The 16,647-nt window shown below is 38.2% G+C and overlaps 1 protein-coding gene across 4 annotated transcripts in view; it reads right to left on the reverse strand.

The window, feature by feature from the left end:
* DSC2 (desmocollin 2) overlaps nt 1-15,428 on the reverse strand; it is a 34,061-nt gene extending 18,633 nt beyond the window's left edge. For 2 of the 4 annotated variants that reach the window (XM_070629831.1, XM_070629833.1), the window contains exons 1-7: nt 14,144-14,727; nt 7,062-7,146; nt 5,973-6,172; nt 4,917-5,027; nt 3,510-3,665; nt 2,063-2,207; nt 1,002-1,168 (exon numbers count right to left, since the gene is read on the reverse strand). In XM_070629831.1, the coding sequence (XP_070485932.1) occupies nt 1,002-1,168; nt 2,063-2,207; nt 3,510-3,665; nt 4,917-5,027; nt 5,973-6,172; nt 7,062-7,146; nt 14,144-14,212 (933 nt within the window). In that variant the 5' untranslated portion in view covers nt 14,213-14,727. Of the gene's footprint in view, nt 1-1,001; nt 1,169-2,062; nt 2,208-3,509; nt 3,666-4,916; nt 5,037-5,972; nt 6,173-7,061; nt 7,147-14,143 lie in introns of all 4 variants that reach the window. The other 2 variants (XM_070629830.1, XM_070629832.1) reach the window with 2 other exon arrangements.
* Nucleotides 15,429-16,647: the final 1,219 nt, after the last annotated feature.

Genomic DNA, 16,647 nt, shown 5'->3' on the forward strand with positions numbered 1-16,647 from the left:
TTTGGAATCCTCAATAATATTTAAGAGTGTACAGGGGTCCTGAGACCAGAAAATTTGAGGACCTCTAATGGATAGGGAGAGTGAGAGGAAATGAATCTGATATGACGTTTTAGGAATTAAAGAAATACCTGACCAACACATTTCACTATATTTTAAGATAAGGGATTAGAAATGTAGTAAGTAGGGCAGATAAACTGCTATAAGAATTCAGATGAATAAACACTTGGTGGAGGAGTAATAGCTGAATAACCAAGTGAATGAATTACTAAACCAGGACAGTTGCAATGGAAATGGGCAGAATATAAATGTAACATCATTTCGGAGTAACATCAACATGCTTTAAAAAGAGATTTGATCTAGGGCGCAAGAGGAGGCATCAAATACAATTTTGAGAACATGAATCCAAGGTAACAATAGAAAAATTATTAATAAGAAAAGAATGTATTAATGTTATTCTAACTAGAAGACATGGGAAGGAGACAGCATGTTTAGAAGGAAAGACAAACTCAATTTTAGATGTATTGCATTTTAGGTACCTGTGAAACATCTGAATAAGGATTTCTAGCAGGCAATTGAAAATGGTAAACCAGAGATCAAAGAGATATAAACTTTCTCTTAGTCTATGTAAAGAGAGGTATGTAAATGAGATTGTCAAGGAAGAGATGACACAGACAGGAGATGCATTGTTATCTGTGGATAATAAATTTCCACACATTTCCAAAAGTTTCACCTTTCATATTTGACATTTCTTGTTTTTACTATAAATATATAGTATTTATACTATAAATACTGTAGTATAAGTGTATACATTATAGTCTAAGTATGTATACTATAAATATGTTTATAGTAGGAAATTTGATTTAATAAAACATTCAATTCAGGAGAGAACAAATTAGGAGTTCAAAATTGGTGCACTGCAAGGTTAATGCACTCCATCGAAATACAGGTACTACTAAATAGTCATGTGATAATCAAGTTTTACTTGTTAATATTTATGTTACCTCTCTGTCTAGTTGAGATGATGACGTGGTGATCATGCCTGTAGTTGGATGCATAGAAAATAGGGTGGGTGATGCTGGCAACTGCTGGATGATGGAGTACCTCAGACGCGTATGCATCGTGTCAGGTTCATCTTTGTCAGTTGCACACACCTGTCCCACAGTAGAACCTACATATTGAAAAATCCTCTTTAACTTCCAAAACTTATACATTTTCAACTTTCCTTTTATTTTACTCCTCTCCATCTATCTCAAAAAAGATTTGGAGCACTTAATTATATATCAGAGTAATAGCTTTCATAAATTTGCAGGCTACTACATAAAGTATCACTTCCTCTTAAATATCCCAGCATTCTAACATTTGAAATTTAGTGACCACATACATATTTACTTATAACTTTATAAATGTTGATAACATCCCTTCATGGTCTTCGTATTTCTAGACTAAGGAATTCTAATTATTCTTTAATCTTTTTCTTTTTGTAAGCCTGCACGTAAATTAATCGTGTGGGTCAGTTTTCTCTGAAAATTCTTCCTTTAGTTAGATCTGTCTAGAGGAAGACTTGAAAACTGTATTCTGACTTCCAGCTGAAATGGCCCATTTTCATAAGATTGAGAAAACGTTTGTATTATTCTCAGCCACCTTTGTAATAATGCCCAGAATACTGTCAATCATTTAATCACTACTGAACACCAGTACACCTTACAAGATTAAGACTTCAGTTGCCCAAAGACATTCTTTTTAGAGTACAGTATCTTAAAAGTATCTGTTTTATCTCACACAGGAAAGCAAAGTATCATTTCTTGAGTAACTCCTGTTTTTCAGGCACTGTGCTTGGCATTCCATGTGTTATGCTTCCTGTAATCTTCATAACAATCTTGCACATTGACATCCCATTTTACAGATAAGGAAACTAAGGCTTATCCACTAGGAAAATTGCCCAAGGTCACGTGCACAGCTAGTGAAGGGCTGAGTACAATTCTACCCACAGCAGCCTGACTGGCAAGTCCCTTGTTCTTGCTAGCAGGATATTCTGCCATATATTGTCAAGGTAGGTGCTCACCAACTCTGGAATTTTCAGAAACTGTAAACATGTAAGTTGTTTCTGTAAAAATTGGGTAGTTATCATTTTCATCCTCAATTTTGATTACTAGTGGCAGTGGAAGTTCTGGAGTATACCCATCCGGAGTTGTTGCAAAGGCAATTAGCTGTGAAGAGAGTAAAATAAGAAAAAAAAAAGGAAAAATGAAATATGGTTCAAACATGCTTTGGCTTTGATTTGGAGACTGTTCTGCATTTGCAGTGTGAGTTTCACCACGTGTCATTGTTTTGGGATGTGGACATAACCCTAGTGCCACAGAGGTGGTTAATTTCATGGGATAGTATAACATTCCATGTTTAAATTTATCTACTATCACAACAGATAATTTTGCTTTCCTCACCATTGTTGTATTGTTGTTCATGAGTTCAATTGTTTTTATTATTATTTTCCCAAAACAGTCTTGAGGATTATCTTGTTTCATTTTGTTTGAAAGTTTTACATGCATGGATTTAAAATACAACTTTCTGGATCTTATTTAACGTTAAATTCTGAGGATTCCAAATTCCCCAGGTGCAGTTAACTGGAATACTATCCTATGTTCTACTAATTAGGATTTAAGGCATATTGATGGTTAAATTGATATAATTCTCTTCATAAGAATTTTTTAATTCAAAAAGGAGGAGTCTGAAATAGAACAGATGAATGGCTGTAAATTGTTATGTGAAAAGCAATTTATTTCTTTTGATTTTACAAGAAAAATTTCAAATCCAATTTTCCTAATAGCAGCTGTCATAGAAAGAGCAGAACATCACAGGTACTTAGAAGGCCATGTTGTGGCAGTTCGAAATCTAAATATTTCATTCAAAATTTGCATGTCTAATCAGGTAACTTAGTCTACTGATGAATAATTAATTAATTCAAAATAGATGTAAAATAATTAAAATTGAGTTAAGGAAAATGACCAGGTCTTGTTGGGAAATCAACACAATGTTAGATTAAATTCTTACATATTAACTCATTCCACCATGGGAAGTTAATCAGTTGATAAAAAGACTGAATAATCTTAGTTAAGCATTGTCTATACTCCTCATTTGCTCACCACAAGTTAACTTTCTCCCATTGGAAAAGTACTGAGGCTTAACTTCTGCACTTCACTTACCTCCTATGGGATCTCTCTCTGTACCACACGGAGGTTCACAGATCTTTTCTGCCAACTAAATACCTACTCTTCAAAGTGGTGCTCTTTTCTTCTTTTGAAAAGAAATAGTAAAACTACAATACCAAGAACAATCCAGTAGAACCTAACACTATTTATTCTATAAAATTCTTTTTGCTTCAAGTTAAGTCTGTGCTACCAGAAATAGCCAGAGCAGAGATGACAAACTCAGAAGGCAAATGAATTGAGAATGAGAGATGAAACAGCCAAGCTTAATACTTACTTATACAATATGTAAACTTTAGACTTTACCTCAAAAGATTCATACTCCTCACGATCCACAGGACGAGTGCAATACAGGTTTCCAGTATCTCTCTCTACATAAAATAAATTTTTAGGTTCTCGGTCAACTCCAGGCCCCCTTATGGAATAGTAGATAGTGTAGTTCTGGGCTGTGTCAGATTGAATCTAGAAAGTATACATTATATAAAAAGAGACAAATTTTTTATTTCAGCAAAACTTTCATGCATAAACGTATGCAATCACATTGCCATTTTTATTGCAATGAGTAATAACTCTCTTTAATTTATTATTATATATGAATAAAAAGCAGCAATAAAATAAGGCAACCTAATAATCAGGAAATTTCATGAGCCAGGCCTGAGGAAAATAATGTAGTAGCATCTTAGTTTTCCAGAATAACTTTAAAGGCGAAATGGTGCCTATATGGACCAAACATTTAAGACTTTTTCTGTCTTAGAAAACAAAGTATTCTGAGCATGTAAAATTTCCTTTTTTCAATTTTTTTAAACCTGAATTTTTATTATATATAACATAATACTTAAGACACTGGGTTTAAAGTATATTGTCTGTGGAGCAAAAACTTGGAAAACGCCTTTCTTAATTAGTTTTTGTTACTTGTCAGCATCTTCTTTATTCTAAGAGCTGAGGGGGGAAAAATGAGAATAGAAATGGTGTACTATCCTGGCAAGTGTGATATTTTGATTCAAAAAGCAAGTTTTTTCCAAGTTGTTTTCATCCCCTTATATCAGGATGCCTAAAACAATTATTTTCTAGCAATTTCTTTCTCAACTTTAATATGCTCTTCTCTCAGTTGCGTTAAATTTGTTGGTGGGATACAAAGGAAGATACTCTCTCACCATTTCAAGAACTGAGGGAAAAGAAACCCAAGTCATAGACTGAATGTTACTGGCCACTGACAGTGGAAGAAGACAAGAAGATTCGCGTAGGTTGCCAGTAAAATTAAAAAAGGAGAGAAAATGTGGAGCCGGTGTGATTTAAGCAGTGGACTTGGACATAAGCAACAGAAAGGTGTATGTGTCTTTGCCCTTTATGGCATTTGTTCATTTATCAGTGATTTCATCCTTTGTTATGGAAGACGTTTGGGGGTTTTCTAGACTATGCCCAGGTTCTGTGATGCACTTGCTGATAGGAAAATTCATTAAGAAACCATGTGTTTGAGAGTGCTAGATGAGTTTTACAGTTTTATAAATGACCTTTGCATGACTAAAACTTCAAAAAGTATACGTAGGTATAAAGATATATATTTATATCCATATATTGAAACATATAATACACCTACTCATTCATTCATATATTCATACACAACTATTTTTTAAATAACTGCATACTCATTGTCCAAATTAAAAAAAAGATGGAACCCATAAACTTTCACAGTGGAAGAAAAGTAAATTGTACCTGTTGCAGAAAAAGGGGGAAAGGACCCAAGGAATTCTCTAGCACTGAACAAGGAATAGGAGCCCATCTTCTCTTGGCACGTCTTAGAACTTTTTCCTTAGAATGTCTTTTCTTTAGTACCTCAATTGAGAAGACAGAAAAACAATGATAAAGTCAATGACTACTTTATTCTCAAACATTAGAACTCTGATGCATCTTTCTCCTCTCATGAGGATTAGCTGGGGAGGTGTAAAACCATGGTGGTGCTTGAAAACCACACTAAATATCAACACTGCAAAAAGACAATGAAGAAATAACTGCCCTGTTAGCACAGCAATCTCTTGAGAAAATAACTTGGTAGAAATATGGAAGGAAGAGAGATGGAATTGGAAGCCTAGAAGCAAAACTGGGAAAATAAAAATTGCTGTTGCCATATTGCCATGCAAAAACTTGGGAGGAGAGATATGTAAAGAAAATAGAGTGTGTGTTCTTCTAAATTAGCATAAGCATCTTCCACTCACCAGCAATTAGGAAGAGCCAGGGGGCCAACAGAGAGATCTGTGTCAGAATGAGGAGAAAAACATGGTGACAACTCTCAAACTGTGGCAGTGAGTAACGGCCAATGGTTGAATAGAGGTCATTTTGATCTTGAGTGTGACAATATAATAAGCATGCATGAGGTCTGAACCTCAACCTAAAATAGTCATCTATTTTCTAAGATTACAAAATGTGCTGTCTAAGATACATGAGACCTCCAGAGATAGAGTTTCAAGGTTTCTTTTTGGAAATCTATTCAACAGTAAAGATCAAGAAATACTTCTTTGTGTCCCTCGAGTTCTTATGCTGTAACATATCCCAGTTTCTCCTTTTATGTCCCAACTGAAAAGGAATTACAACCTGTAATAATCTATGTTGCACAACCCTTTTCCATTTGAACATTGTTAAATTGTGTCATGTTTTCCATTCTTCTTCAAGCAAACTATTGCATATCCTTTCTGATTCCACATCTTCCCTGGTAATTTTAGTTACACGTGAAGAAAATATTTCACTATATTTCATTTTTCTAGTTTGGTATACCTTTGTTTGATGCTCTAAAAGGACAACCATTTTCTTCTCTTCTTGGTTCTCAGTGTTGGAAAGTAATATGGTAAAATTTCTCTTCTCTGAAGACAAAAGAATAGCATTCTTTGTATAGACTGAACCATCTTCTAAAATTTGGAAATCAGGATCACTTGAACGAATTAGATTTGCAGATTTAAAGCATTCCTTCAGGTTAACTGTGGAAAACATACATAAAAATCATTTGTAAGGTAAAAACAGTCTATAAAACAATATGGACTTTTAACAGTAATCTATGTATTTGGTGAGGGAGCCAAAAACTTAAAATTAATTACACTGACACTTATAAATTTTGCATTTTTAAAAGGACATATGAAATCATATGGTTAATTAAATTGTATTTAAATACATCACTTATAATACGTACTTTACAACCTTTAAAAAAAAGAGATACTTGTCTTGAAATAAAGGCTTGTGAACTCCAATGTTTGAATATTTAAACTGACACCAAAAAAAGTTTTTCTTTATTAACTGAAATCAGCCATAGAGTAACACATAGGGACACTTGAAGGAAGTTAAACAGAATCTAGAGGATGAAAATCAGCAGTTATTGAATCAAAATATTACTGAACTCTTTACATCTATTGTTAATAGTCATCACATTCTCTGTTCTCATTGGTCTGATCTTTTCACAGTTGAGTTACGTGAAAAAAAAATTGATAAAAAATAATATGTGCAAGTAAATGTCAATGAGATGCCAAAATGTTTTAGGATGAGAATCCCCAAACAATAACTCAAGAAATAGCTTCAATACTGTTTCTCAATTTCATAGAAGCATATTATAACATACACCATATCCTTCATCTAGGATAAACATTAATAATAATTTTATTACTCAAACTAAACTTTATCTGCTTCATATAATCATGTTCTTCAATAAAACCCAAACTTCCTTTCATTGGAATGACTCTATATGTATTATAAATGGTAATGTATTATATTCGATTTAACAATTAGTTCCAATACAGTTATCTTTCTAAAAATTTACACTAATGTTACAAGATCACACCAAATTAGGATTTACTACATATTTTGGCAGTTTCTTACCTCTGCCAACAAATTTCTCAGCGTCTAGTTTGGAGGGAACACGCAGTGTCACTTTTTTGCAGGCATCACAGGCAAATATTAAGATCTAAAATATCAAATGAATATTATGCATAAAAATTCCTTTTCATGTGTATATAGTTTATATAAATTATAAATTTATATAATTATAAGGCAGTTTATATAGTTGGCAAAATAAAATAAAAAACATACACTGGAGTAAGTAAGAAATCAGAAAAAATTGTGTGGAGGCGAAGAATAAAACAACAGACTGAGAGCCATGGCTCCCCCCTTCACAAAGCAACTCGGAATTCCACACCCTCTTGGGCTTTGCTCTCTATTCTGTAAAATGGAGTTAACAGTCACTCCATTGACTGACTCAGTGGGTATACTGAGAAACCAATGACAACCTATTGTGAGAGTGTTAAAAAACATTAGGAAGGCAGCCCAGTTATGTAAATAGAAAAGTGAAACAAAAACAAATGTGATGAACCAGCAAATTGTTTCAATTGATTTGCAATTGAGGATGAGCTATGGTACCAAATTAATAATATCCTAAACAAAATCTCAATGCTTTTAAAGAGAAGCATTAACTTATTGCCTTGGAATGACTTGGAGAGTATTATGTATGACCCTATAAACAGGCAAATAACTTTAAATCTGAATGCCATCTGAAGGTGCATCTTCTCACAAATGAGAGTTAAGGTCATTTTAGAAAACATTTCACTTAAAATTTCTTAAATGAGTTAGTGATTTATGGTGAACCACCTCCAATACAACATTTGAATATACTGAAATTTAATTTTGTTCTCTCTGAAATTTTACATTGGATACGTCTGAAAGATCACAATGTTTTTCTACAGTTTTGCAAAGGCCTTTGATCAAAAGCAAGGTGGCTAACTAGTATTTACACTGTTATTTAAAAAGTCTAGAAACATACATTAAAATCATCAAAATTTGGACGAAAATTTTCATTTCCAATACTCATTACAGAACCTTTGGGGGCTGGCCCCATGGCCGAGTGGTTAAGTTCACTCGCTTTGCTTAGGTGGCCCCAGGTTTTGCAGGTTCGGATCCTAGGCGTGGACCTAGCACTGCTCATCAAGCCATGCTGAGGCAGCATCCCACATAGCAGAACTAGAAGGACCTGCAACTAGAATATACAACTAAGTATTGGGGGGCTTTGGGGAGAAGAAGAAAAAAAAGGAGAAAGACTGGCAACAGATGTTAGCTCAGGGCCAATCAAAGAAAGAAAGAAAGAAACTTTAATTATGCGATTTAAATTACATGTGAAGGATCAGGCAAGGCAGAAATTACATTTCATTTGGAATTTACCGATGGACTCAATGAAGAGACTGTATTTGGATTGGAAATTAAAAGATGAGAAGAATTTCACTGGCTGCTGAGTTGAGAGAGAACAGCAGTAGAACCGGATAACTGAGGAGGCCAGCTCCAGGTGACTGAAAGCATACATCCACTAGCAATCATTGTTTACTAGGTGCTAGGCAGTGTTTAAAGGCTACAGCAGTGAACAAAGCAAAGTCCTTGACCTCGTGGAGATTACTTTAGAAGGAGAGACAAAAAAAAATACGCAAATGGACAAAGGTCACATAATGCCAAGAGACAAATGTCATGACAAAAATAAAGTAGGGAAAGAGAGTGACAAAGGGAAGACCAGAAGCCTGAAGGAAATGAGGAAGCAAAGCACTTCACTGACTGTGGAGGAGTCTTCCAGATGGAGCAAAAACAGAACAAAGGCCCTGGAGGGGGACTTCACCTGGTGTGTTGGAGGAACAAAAAGGAGGTCACAGTGGGAGAGCACAGTGAGGGAAGAGTGATGCGAGATGATAGTAAAGAGACAAGCAGGGGCACATCACGTAGAGTCTAAAAGGCTGTAGTAGGAGTGCAGATTTTATTCTGAGTGCGAAGAGAAGCAACAGTAGTTTAGAAGCTTTGAAGTGGCGTAATCTGGAGAGCATTTACATAGAAGCATTCTGGTGGCTATGTGAGAACAGACTACAGAGGAGCAAGAGTGGAAGCAAAGAGACCAATTTGGAAGCTACAGGAGGAATCTAAGAGGGGGACGACGGGGACTTGGACTAAGGTAAAAATGGTGGAGAAGGGGAGAAATGGCCAGATTAAGACAAAACTTTGGGTAACGGTGTCCTGGACGTCCATTCATTCTGCATTCAACAAGTATTTATTGAATCTCCACTACGCACCAGACACAGAATAAACATGATCCTCATGAAACATTCAATTCAAGGGTATGACCTGTTTGCCATTTCAATGAAGTAAGATGAATCTGTGATGGGGAAGTAGAGGGTGCTATGGGAGAGCATTGGGAACAAGCCTTGTTTAAGAGACAGATGATGTCAGCTGAAGAGTGGCCACAAATTAGCCATGTCAAAAGGAGGCAGAGTCGACATGTTCCAAACAAAGGCACAGCACATTCGAAGGCCCAGAGACGACACAGAGCTGAAAATGAAATCGGGAATGGCTGATGCATATAGCACAAGGGTGACAGGAGTCTAACATGGATTCAGAGAAGTAGGCATGGAACAGATTTTGAACAGCATTAACAAAGTATAAGGATTTTTTTTCCTAAAGACAATAAGAAAACACAGATTCATTTTAAGCAGATAAACTACCTAAGTATCTTTCTATTTGAATAAGGTATGTCTGGCCAGTGTGGAGAACGGATCAGGGGGTAACAATTTTCATTTCAAAAAATGGCAACTAGGTCATTCAGACAAACTCCCATGCCAAAACTAAAAATGACGGATACAGTTTTTAACCATCCTAAACCATTTAGCAAGAATTGCTAGGCAAAAGCTGAGGATAAAACTGGAACACAGAGTGGTATGAGGAGCCCAGAAACAACTTCTGATCTGAAAAGATTTGACTCTGGTTTGTTGGCCTCTGAGAGTGAAATCAAAGCGTGGGCCACATAAGATCTGAGAGAAGAGCCACCCACTGGGACCTCAAATACTAAACTTTCATTGTAACGTTGAGTCAGAAGTAAACCAGCTCAAGCATGGATCTGTGGTCCACATTTACATCACTTGCTTAGTCTAGGAACCTCAAGCCATTAAATTAGTTTTAAGAAGGCCTGGCATGTGATCACTACCACAGATGCTGAAAGACCTTTGACCAAATTCAGTAACTCTATTTACATATTTTTGAAAAGCCTCAAAATACAGAAATCGATGAATACTTCTTCAATATGATTTTTATATTATATTATAATAACAACATCAATGGGAAACCACTAGAGGCATCCCCACTAAATTCAGAAGCAAGTAGACTTTCCAAGGTCATCATTTATAGTTAACATTATATTAAGGTATATCAGGCAAGAGGAAAATATTAGATGGCATATGAATTGGAAAGGAAGAGGTAAAAAAAATCTCTATTTGCATTTGATATGACTGTTTATCTGGAAAATCCAAGCAAATCAATCAATAAATTACCACAAAATAATAAGATCATTTAGGTAAAGGAGCAGAAATAACTACTAAAATACAGAAATCATTAGTCTTCCAACACATAAATAAAACCAGTTAAATAATATAATAGAAGACAAGAAATCATTTTCAAAAGCAATAAAAAGTGAAAATGCCAAGGAGTAAACTTAACAAGAAACATGTAAGCCTATTTGAGAAAAATCTGAAAATATTTCTCAAGGACCCAAAAGTAGACTTGCACAAAAAGAAAGACGTATCATTATTTTGGATAGGAAAAATAAACAACACAAATATATCAATTCTCATTAAGTTAAATTTTAAACTTTATGATCCCAATAAAAATCTCAACAGTGTTTTTTCTGGAACTAGACAAGCTGATTTAAAAGGTCATCAGGAAAAATATATAGTTAAGATAGGAAAATTAGGAAAAAGAAAAGCAATAGAAGGATATTAGCCCTAGCAAATGTTAAAAGATTCTATGAAGTCTCAATAACTAAAACAATGCAGGTATGTGAATAGATATAAAGATATTAGATGCACACAAACTAAAAAGTAAGAAGTAAAATAATTTCTATTTGCATCTTATATAACTCTATATAGTCCATAAAGGTTGTAACTTTTTGTTACACTCACCAACAATCTATGAGAGTTTCTATTTCTCCAAACTCTTGGATGTTTGCCAAATGAGAAATGAGATTTCAATGTAGTTTTAAATTCATCTTTTATGATTATGAGTGAGGCTAAAATGTTTTTATGGTCTATTTTTATTACTTTATGCTAATTTCTCACATCCATGTTCATGTCTGACTTCTTGATATACAGGAACTCTTTATATATTAATAGATTAGCCTTTTAAAATATGATCTGCAAATAGCTTTTTTCCAGTGTATCAGTTACCTTTGACTTCGCTTATGACGTTTTGGTTTGGTTTGGTTTAGTTTTTTGCCACGGACGTGTGTGTGTGTGTGTGTGTGTGCGTGCACACACTTTAACATAGCTGATTTTCTCAATTTTGATAAATGGCTTTTGAAAGCTGAGCCATAAATAGGACTTCCTGGCTCCAAATTTAAATAGAAATTCACCATGTTTTCTTCTATTATCTGTATAGTATCATATGTTACATTTAAATCTTTCATCTATTTGGAGTTTTCTGTAGTGTGCTGCATGAGGTATGAATTCAACTTTACCTTTTGCCAAATGACTGCCTAGATCAAGTAGTCTCCCACTATATATATATAATATGATCATAAAGTTTACAATTTAACTTAGTGAGAATTGATATATTGTTGACTTTTCCTATCTAAAATAATGTCTTAATGTATATATATGCTATATGTGTATATATATATATGCTCCTCAATGATGTGCTATGCCATGTGTCATAACATAGCTTTCTGTGTAAACACATACGACCTTTATGGAGAGGAGAGGGAGCTGGTAATGACTAACAAAATTATACAGTCATTCACACTTTTATCCGGCAATCCTATTTCTGGTAATCTGTTCTATTGATACACCTGCCCATATATGAAATGACATATATATAAGTTTATTCATTGTGACATTATTTGTAATAGCAAAAAGTAACAGCAGAGGTGCTGGATGGAAGTAAAGCTATCCATGAGATATTTCTGAATGCAGATTAGTAGGATTTAATGGCGGATTTGGGGAGGGGAGCAGTGAGGAAGGTAAAACAAACAGCTTCCAAACTTCCTACTTGAGGAACAAGGTACATGGTAGCGTCATTTATTGAAATACCGGACACTAGAAGAAAAGCAACATTGTTTGGGAAGATGATAATGCTGTGGCACACTTCACAGTAGAGAGATAAAAGGCCCATTGTTCAATGAGCACATGCACGCTAGCGACATAAATTTAGTAAATGTAGGCACCTGTATATTTGAGTGACAGGACTTATAATAGGGAGTCTAATTCTGGGTGGTCAGGAAGGGCAAAAGAAGAGAGGAGTGAATTTCAAGAATAAAGGCACAATCTACAAGGTGCAACCGTATGATTTGGATTAGCAATGGAGATCCCTGATGATCTTCCAGAAGCTTCACTCGGTGTTTAGGCAGAGGTCAGAGTTCAAGTAATTAAGAAACGTGCGAGGTGACGCAATTTGAGGAAGCGGGAGAAACTGATTTGGGGAACGGTGAGGGATTACTTGGGTGTGTGGAGAGGAGGAAATGTAAAGCGTGTCCCCCAAAGTCACTCTTATTTAATAACATCTTCTATCACACTCGAGGCTCACGACCACAACAACCATCTGAGGCTGAGACTGGCAGGGCTTTGCACACATATGCACAAGAGGGTCAGAACAACTTGCGGGACTCGCACCAAGCCTTCCAGCTAGAACGCCGCAGCATGCGGGCTGCAACCAGAGGCAGCGCTCTTTTTCTCTCTACCCCACTTCTGGCCTGTGCAGCTTCTTAAGACATTCTAATGATAGTAACAATTACAATTTCATGACTTAAAAATGTAAGGAATTTGCTGTAAAATGAGAGCAGTCGAGAAAGGAAAATTATCCGACTATTTCAGTCCCTCAGTTCCACCTTTCCCAGAAGGAATCTTACTGCTGTCTGTTCTCCAGGTTTGTCCCTTGTCCTTTAAGGTCGACTTGAGCCCCCAAACCTGAGGCTCAACATGAAAGGACGCTACCCAGTTGAGGCCTCTGTTGCACCTAGTGTATTTAACTTCTCTCCTTCCAGGGAACCAAGGACGTCCAGTCTGGGGGACCTCTAATCCCAAACTCTCCCAGGGGCTGTTCCTTCGTACTGAATTCCTTTACTGGGGAACTTCTGATCCTCCAATGAGATCCCAGTCTTTTCTGCCAGGGAGGCAGTAGTCCCGCCCCAAATAAGGCCACCCGCTTGAGCTCCCAGCTCTGGGTAGGCAGGGTCTTTGATATTGTGTTCCTTAAGGTGGGGAAGAAGCCACAGTGGGGAGCAGAAGGCAGAACAGGATGATCACTTCCCCACAAATTAAGGAGAAAGTAACCTCAGGTGGTGAGAAACAACAGAACTTACACAAAGGGTCACGTAGGGCCCGCCCACCTACGATCTTCACGCGCAGAGGGTTGAGACCACCTCCCCCCAACACACACACACACACACACACACACACACACACACACACACAGCAATCCTCCCTAAAGCCCGGAGTCCTCTCTTTTCCCCGAGGACAGGCGCTTCCCGTCGCGTCCGCCCAACGGCTCCCCCTCTCCGGCGCCTGAACCCCGCGCTGCGGCCGAGCTGGACTGCACCCTCCCCGGGAATTGCGAGAGGCGCGGAGGGGCAGCGCTGGCACACGGCGCTGGCCCGCTCGTGCCCAGCGGCCACGATTTTGGATGGGCGTTTACAACTCGTGCCTCTGTCTCTTATCTGGTGCGCTGATCCCATCTGCGGAGACACCCTTTGCCTTGCCTTGGGGATCGCGGCGCCAGGTCGCCATCCTCTTTCTGTCTTCCCTCCCCCACCCCCACCAATTCCATTTTTTCAGCCAGCCCATTAACCCCCGCTTTGCCCGCTACCCCCACTCACCCCCGCTCCCAAAGTTTCCACCTTCTCCACAATAGGTCGGAGCCCCCTCCCGGAGGCCGGTGGCCGGGCAGCCACTCACCGTGAGGGTCAGCAGGACTAGCCGGCAGAGGGCCCCGCTCCCGGAGCTCGTGGGTCGGGCTGCCGCCATGGGAGGACTTGGGGACACGTCGGCTGCCGAGGCACCCGGAGGCCGGGATGCGAGGACTCGGCGGGCACAGGGGCCGCGCGGCCGGGTACAGGCTGGTGCGCAAGAGTGTGAGGCGAAAGAGGTGCAGCGCGAGGAGAGGCGCTTTTCTTCTCGATTTCTCTGAAGCTCCTGCCTCTCACCCAAGGGTCTTTCCCTCTGGCCGAGGGTGGAGCTCCAGGCGCGTCCGAAAGACACCGATCGGCCCCTCCTTGGTATTTTCTCAAGTCTTCATTTCTCTAAGAACGCAACAGGTGGGAACTCCCTTTCGCCGCCTCCCTTTTACCTGCGCTAGGTGTTTCTCACCAGCGGACGCCACCTATATGCCGCATCTGCCCCCCCGCCCCGGTGTCCGCCTGCAGGATTAACAGCTGGCCCTGCCCAGCTGAAGCCCTGACTGTACAAAGACTCACTCCCCGAGCGCGCGCCCGGCCCCGGCTCCGCCCTGCGCGCTGCCCTCTCGGCCGACTGCGGGCCCCGCTCTGGGGGCAGCTACAGACCCGCAAAGGCCGTCCGGGAGCTGGAGAGGCCGGATTTTCTGTCACGGCTGCCCACAGCCCAACTGTTAGAGGGTTGACCCCAGGGAGACTATTTTACACGCTTTTTGCTGGAGTAAATTCACTGCAGACATCTTAGGGCAGTTCACACGGGGTTTTCATCTGTGCCACACCTTTCTTTGGGGTCTTGGGAGGTTTTTTTTGGAAATTTCATGGCCAATATAACAAAGATATGAGAAAATTACCATAAGTTAAGAGAATAGTAAATAAATAAATAATGGAATCCGGGCTAAAAGAAAATAACAAAATCAAGTGTGAATTACTATGGAAAATGCATCTCTTGAGTCCTCGATGTTGACTAAATATGGGCTACTAATTTTCTCCAAGACCCTCCCTTATCACAATTAAAGCCAACCATTGGCCGTCATAACTTATCTCCTAAATTGGACTCCTGGACATAGAGTGGAAATTTCTCCCTTTCTTTCCTACCACCAAAACCAGAGTTCATGGTAAGAAAAGAAAAAGAATGGGATAAAATTTACCTTTTGGTTTGAAGTGTACTTAAACTGGATGAAATATTGCAGCACTTACCCTGGAAGATTACAATATAAAGGCAGTGTGCTTGCAGCTCTTCAGAAAGCAATGACAGGGCACTCTGACTCATCTTCCACTTCTTTTCAATTACGGGTTTAAACCAGGGAAGTCTGACCACAAAGGAGAAACTTGTCTCTTCCATTTGGTTTGCTTTGTCTCCTCCAGGGTGTTTGGAGAAACCTGTTTCAAGAGCCAACCATGACACTCACGCCATTTCAGTTCTTGAGAACATTTACCATCCTAATGCCATTATACACAGAGCCAAAATTAGTATAATATTGACCATATATTTAAAGTCAAACGTAATGTCAAATGGTACATGCCTTACATTCTATGTAATAAGCCCACGCTCTGTTTTATCAGTGAATGACACACACTGAGCTGTTCTATTCATATCCCTATTCACAAAATTTATCATTGAACCTTTGTTGGTAAAATAAGCTTGGGTCATCAGCATGAGGCTATAGTTGACATCCTTCTGTTTCCATATTTTTTAACCCTCATGTTTTTCCAGCAATGATTTTATAAACACACCTCCTCCTGTTAATGATGACATCATAATCTCTGGCATGAAGCTTTCCAGAGGATGGAGAAGCAAGCTGGTTGTAGGTTCTGGAAATCTTCTCAGGCCATCATCATCGTCCTTGACAATAGGACATTTCCATGCTCTTGCCTACTCTTTAACCTTTAATGCCTTAAGGCTGGCTCATGTTTTTTCTCATTCCAGGAAAGGGTGGAAGAGCAATTTGAAAAGAATTCATCTTAGATATTTATTTTCATTTTTCACACTAGGTAACTGATTGAGGCTATTAAAAGTTGATTTTTTTTTGTTTCATCATGAAATTTTTCTAAACAAAGGAATGAAATATAAACTACTTATTCTAAACAAGCATCTCAATTTATTCAATGTGTTTGGACTAGACAATGTAGTCACTGAAATGGATTCCTCTGTAATACAATTTTGAAACAACAGGTGTAACATGAAATGCAATATGAGTAGAGGAATTTTGTTATTTTAAGAATGTCTTCTGGCTGTGAAGATGATTCTGCTGACTTGAACCGGTTTTCCGTTGTACTATATTAAAGGGTGCGTGGGACCCAAACTCAGGAGCAACCTCCTTTGTGTCTTGGGCTGCTCAAGTAACCTCTCAGGTGTCAGCACTCCCATTCATTAAGTAAGATAATTAAAGTAATACCGGATGCTGTCTATGGTATATTCCACTTCTAAAATTAAACCATTTAGACTTCTTGTGGTGGATTTTTGGAGAAGCTTGGCTGGAAATGGGTATTTATTTGCAGATAGAAAGT

Source organism: Equus przewalskii, chromosome 7 (assembly GCF_037783145.1).
Source record: "Equus przewalskii isolate Varuska chromosome 7, EquPr2, whole genome shotgun sequence".
Taxonomy (NCBI): Eukaryota; Metazoa; Chordata; class Mammalia; order Perissodactyla; family Equidae; genus Equus; species Equus przewalskii.